The 5,110-nt window shown below is 41.5% G+C and overlaps 1 protein-coding gene across 1 annotated transcript in view; it reads left to right on the top strand.

The window, feature by feature from the left end:
- Positions 1–5,110, top strand: part of DENND1B (DENN domain containing 1B) — a 162,190-nt gene that overhangs the window by 66,375 nt on the left and 90,705 nt on the right. Inside the window, exon 6 of the mRNA XM_035891739.1 lies at positions 2,833–2,952. Coding sequence (XP_035747632.1) covers positions 2,833–2,952 — 120 coding nt within the window. The remainder of the gene's footprint in view (positions 1–2,832; positions 2,953–5,110) is intronic.

Below are 5,110 nucleotides of genomic sequence, written 5' to 3'. Positions count from 1 at the left end.
CTGAACTGTAATAATTTAGGTGAGCTATTTTTAATAGGGAATATCGGAATTTAAATCTCATTTTTAAAGTGGCCTTGTGTAGTGACATTTTTGTATGTGCTTTAATTGCAATACCAGTTATTTTCCTCTGTTATCTTGGGAAGGGAGGAGGCAAATAACTGAAAGCAAGAGATCCTTACTGATGTGAGTTTTTTGGGCTAAGGAATTGTTTTCAAGCAGTGATGGAGCAGTCATTTGCCTGACGTACATATACACAGTGCATTAAAAGCAACACTTGCATAGATGGACATCTATTAACAATTGCTTTTTGTGAATTATTAATGATCTCTTTGGGTTAAGATGGTTGCATAGGGACCCCAGCCTAATCATGCCAGGTGTTTTGCAGTGTAAGGAAAAGCCAGTTGCGGCTGCAGAAAGCTCCGAGCCTGATGGTGGGACACAGCAGGACAGAGAGGGGGTGGGAGCAGGAGGCGGCTGAGGTCGCTGTGCATGGTGCATCACTACTGCTACCGACTGACCAGCTACTGCTGAATTACTGTGTCAGTCCCTGGCCACGGCATGCACAGGGATACCGAAACCATACTGCAGGTTTCAGTGGTGATCTGCTCTCAGGAATAAAGAGGGAAAGGCAAAGATGTGAAATAGAAAATTGCGTCATTGGCAGGGGAGTAATAACGCGTTGTTATTGATGGCACTCTCTTGTATCGGGTGTAACATCCAGGCAGCATGCTAGCTATGCAGAACCTGAAAAATGAAGGACTGAGTGAAAGCCGTCGAGCATTTGCTGTGTTTAAAGAGCACACTGGTTTGTTCCAGTCCATCAAATCAAGCGAGGAAAATGTTTGCCTTAATGATTTAATTACCTAACTAAAAAAAGTCCATTAATTATCATGGGCTTCCAGTGATTATATTTGACTAGAGGTACCTTGTAACATCGTATATGCTTAGCACAGGCTTTTGTTTCAGCCTAGTCACTGGCTGTTCGCGAGGGACTAGACCAAACTGAAATGAGTGGGAGACTGCAGTCTGGGTAGTAGCATCCCTTAGCTATTCTTAAGCTTTTGTCATGCATGTGTTAAGCAGTGTAACGTGCATGTGCCCCATGTAACTTCTCTCACACTTTGATCATCTACTTTCTTCTTTCCTAGGGGAGAATTTATATATTTTATTTTGGTGGAGACTTAAAAAAAACCCCCCAAAACCCACAACAAAACCCCCTGACCCATATTGCAGGCGACGAATTAAAAAAAAATATTTTGTGCTCTTAGATTGGAAGACTGTGGGATCTGTGATGGTTCTCAGCTTCTGCGGGAATTCATTTTCAGCTTGGCATCTAAGAATGGACCACACACGACACTTGTTAATCATAGTGCTTACTAGCAGGTGCTTGGATATTCTGCTGTAGAAGATCATGTAAGAATGGGAAAAGAACAGGGGACAATAGAATTACAGGCAGAACAGCTACATTTTTCATTTTCAAATCTCTTTACACTCCCCATCATAACTTTGTTTTTATTTCATTTTAATTAAATCTTTAAAGGTCCCTTCCAACCCAAACCATTCTGTGGCTCATTCTGTGCCACACATTACCCCTCCTGGCTGAAAATGCCAAGTTACCTAAAGCTGATTCTCTTTGGGAGATTTCGGGAGAGTGCAATATGTATTTCTATGAGTGAAATTCAGATAGAGTTTATTGGTGTTCTAAAATGCTAACGCTGAATATATTTTGCAATTTCTATGAAGATCGCTGAAGTTTGGCCACATTGAAAAGTGGGTCTGTCCCGTGCTCTCAGTGATCTTCTGTCTGAAGCTGACAAATTGCACAAGAGAGAAGGGCGCCTGGCTTGAGAGTGTAAAGGAGATAAGAGACATGTCATGGCAGTGAAGATGCCGTTTCTTCTTAAAAAGAAATGGGGAAAAGGTTCATACTGTCAAGCAGAAAGCGGGGGGTCGGGAATGGAGGTTGGGACTGGGACCTGGAGATGAGTACGAGGAGTCAGAGGTGACGCTGGAGGGGAGGTAGAAACTGAGAGCAGAACAGATTAGCCTGTGCTGCGGGGGGAACACTGGCTGAGCAGAGTTTGGGGGATGAGAGGGTTTGGAACATCAGGCAGGGAAATCTTGTGTAAACGTATTCTGTCTCAAGTGGGTGCATGCATGCTTTGATACAGTCTTGAAGATATTATTATTATTTTAGCTCTCAGGCTGTTCTTGATTATTTTCTGACTTTTGCATTTCTGGGACTGAAAAAGTTTGCTCTGGAAACGGAACTTAGCAAAAAGGTTTTTGTTGGACAGGGTGTAGTGCAAAAAAAGGGAGGAAGGTGTGTGTGGGTGCGTGGGAAGGCTACAAGTTTAACCAGTGAAGCTATTCTGAAGGGAGGGGGGGAAGCAAGCTAGTATTTCAACAGCTGTCTTAAGCCAGGCCTGTATTATGGCATTTAATAAATTATTTGTATAATTTTAACCCTTTGGTTACCGTTTTCCACTGTTGAGGTGTGCTCAAAGCTAACAAGCTGTGGCAGGCTTGTACTGGGTCTGCTTAGGAAAAGACTTTATGAAATGCCCTGTCCATTCGGACTGGGGACCAAATCCCGTGGAGCACCTAGGCTGGAGCATGGGGCTGGGGCAGCAGCCGGAGGCAGGGCTGAAGGGAGGACCCAGGCTCTTCTGTGCCAGGGGGAGGGAGTGGGGTGCAGGAGGCAGCCTGGAGGGTGGATGGAAGGGAGAGAAGGATGCTGAGGTTTGAGCTTGAAAATGCTTGACAGCAATGACTTAAATGCTCGTCTTTTATGTGAGTTAGTGTTTTTATGCTCTGTATCTAATTTTTCAGGGTGTCCCAAAACCAAGTAGGACAGCATTTTACCTTCGTGCTCACCGACATTGAAAGTAAGCAAAGGTTTGGATTTTGCCGTTTGACGTCAGGAGGCAAGGTCTGCCTCTGTATTCTAAGGTAAGTTGGTATAAGAAAAATTGAGACAAGGAGTGAATATAAGAAAAATACAAGAAAAAGATATCTTTTGCAAATTCTCTGATAATATGTTATACTTCTTCATCAGGGTATAATTTCTCTGCAACAGTGTTTCCATTGAGTTCACGTGAAAAGTGGTCCCAAGCCCCATGTGATGGTATTCTTGTGCGAGGCTAAATAATTCTGCTTAACTAACATGAAATCTCTGCTTAAAAACAGAGAACAATACACTGCAATTTTGGAGGCTTTGAATATTATGTGGATATTTTTATGTTCTAATGAGATCTTTGATGCGTATCCAGTCAATTTAATGATAATGTGCGCTATTCTGTATTCCTTTCCTTGGAAGTATGATTTTTGGGGGTGTCTTCCACGTTCTTTGGACACACTGTACCTAATATAAGAAATGCCAAAGCCAGATCATTCTCAGTAGAGTGTGCTGCTTTGTTGCAGAAGAGATATTGATGATGGAGAAATTGACCCCAGTGAAATACTTTGTTTCTCCCTCTGCTTTGTCTTTCTTCTTCTGTAAGATAATTGTTTTGGTAATGAAAAAACCCAATTGTTTAGCTGTCCTAAAACCCTTTTAATTAAATTAATTAAAAAGCAGAGTGCTTTAATTAAAAGGCAAATTTGCCATTTCAATTAAGAGCCTAGCAGCCTGTAATGTTGTTGTGGTTTAACCCGGCAGGCAGCTAAATACCACACAGCCGTTTGCTCACTCCCCCGCCTCCCCAGTGGGATGGGGGAGAGAATCAGAATGGGAAAAAAAAAAAAGTAAAATTTGTAGATTGAGATAAAGACAGTTTAATAAGATAGAAAAGGAAGAGAATATAATAATACTACTACTAATAATATACAAAACAAGTGATGCTCAATGCAACTGCTTGCCACCCGCTGACCAATGCCCATCCCATCCCCGAGCAGTGATTGCTGCTCTCTGGCCAACTGCCCCCAGTTTATATACTGAGCCTGATGTGGTATGGTATGGAATAGCCCTTTGGCCAGTTGGGGTCAGCTGTCTTGGCTGTGCCCCCTCCCAGCTTCTTGTGCCCTTGGGAGAGCATGGGAAGCTGCAAACGTCCTTGTCTGGTGTAAGCACTGCTTAGCAACAACTAAAACATCGGTGTGCTATCAACATTATTCTCATACTAAATCCAAAATGCAAATCTATGCCAACTACTAGGAAGAAAATTAACTCTATCCCAGCTGAAAACTGGACAAGTGGCCATGGAGGAAGTGGGAACATCCAGTTCAGCAGCATGTGGGAAGGACAAGATTAAAGTATAATTGCCTTAAAAGTGAGAATCCCCAAACACAAGGTGAAAGAGGAGCCATGTGCTGCCAAATATTCATACCCATTGGCAGCAGAAGCGCAACCTGGAGAATTTTGGAGACTAAGCTAGGAAGCTTATGGAGAATATCAGAATATCAGGTATTTGGAGAACATGGAAGTTGGGCAGTCTTGGAAGGTGTCATTAGGATAGACCATACGACTTAGGGAGACAAACCCAACATTGACTTGTAAAAGAATATCAGTAAAAGAACATGTGGAGGGGAAAAATGACCAGACAGTATAGAAACTTGTAGAGTAGTGCTTAAAATTATTGGAAATACCACATCAAGACTTTTGTGAGCTTTTAGACAGATTCCAAACTAATGTTGAGAGCCAGTACACTGGATGTTTTTGGGCAGGTAATTTAAAAATAAGTGTTTGCTATAAATGTTGCAAAAAATAATTACGACCATATAGTGAAAATAGCAAAAGGAAAATATCTTTTTCTGGAAATTAATTTGACTTTCTGTGATCCTGACAATACTTCTTTAATAATACTTTGGAAAGATTTAATTCTTAGGATTTTGGAGTGTGTAATGCTTAACCCTTTTCTCTGTGATACCTTTTGTGATACCTATCTTGTTAAGGCCCAGAGAGAGAATGCATGTGTATGCTTTTACCTCTTTTCTCTGAGTTAACCTTTTCTTCCTGCATCAAGCTAGAAATTAAATTTTTTGCTTATATTCCTAACATTGTCTGCCTGGCTTCTAATGCTATAATAACAAATGTTTAATCAGTTACACACACTCCAGTATGCACATTTAAATATTGTATGTAGTGCTGCAAAGCAAAGGATGCAAATTC

Source organism: Egretta garzetta, unplaced genomic scaffold (assembly GCF_000687185.1).
Source record: "Egretta garzetta isolate BGI_Z169 unplaced genomic scaffold, ASM68718v1 scaffold163, whole genome shotgun sequence".
Classification (NCBI taxonomy): domain Eukaryota; kingdom Metazoa; phylum Chordata; class Aves; order Pelecaniformes; family Ardeidae; genus Egretta; species Egretta garzetta.
The sequence above is the reverse complement of the archived record's forward strand: the minus strand, read 5'-3'. Positions and strand labels throughout refer to the sequence as shown.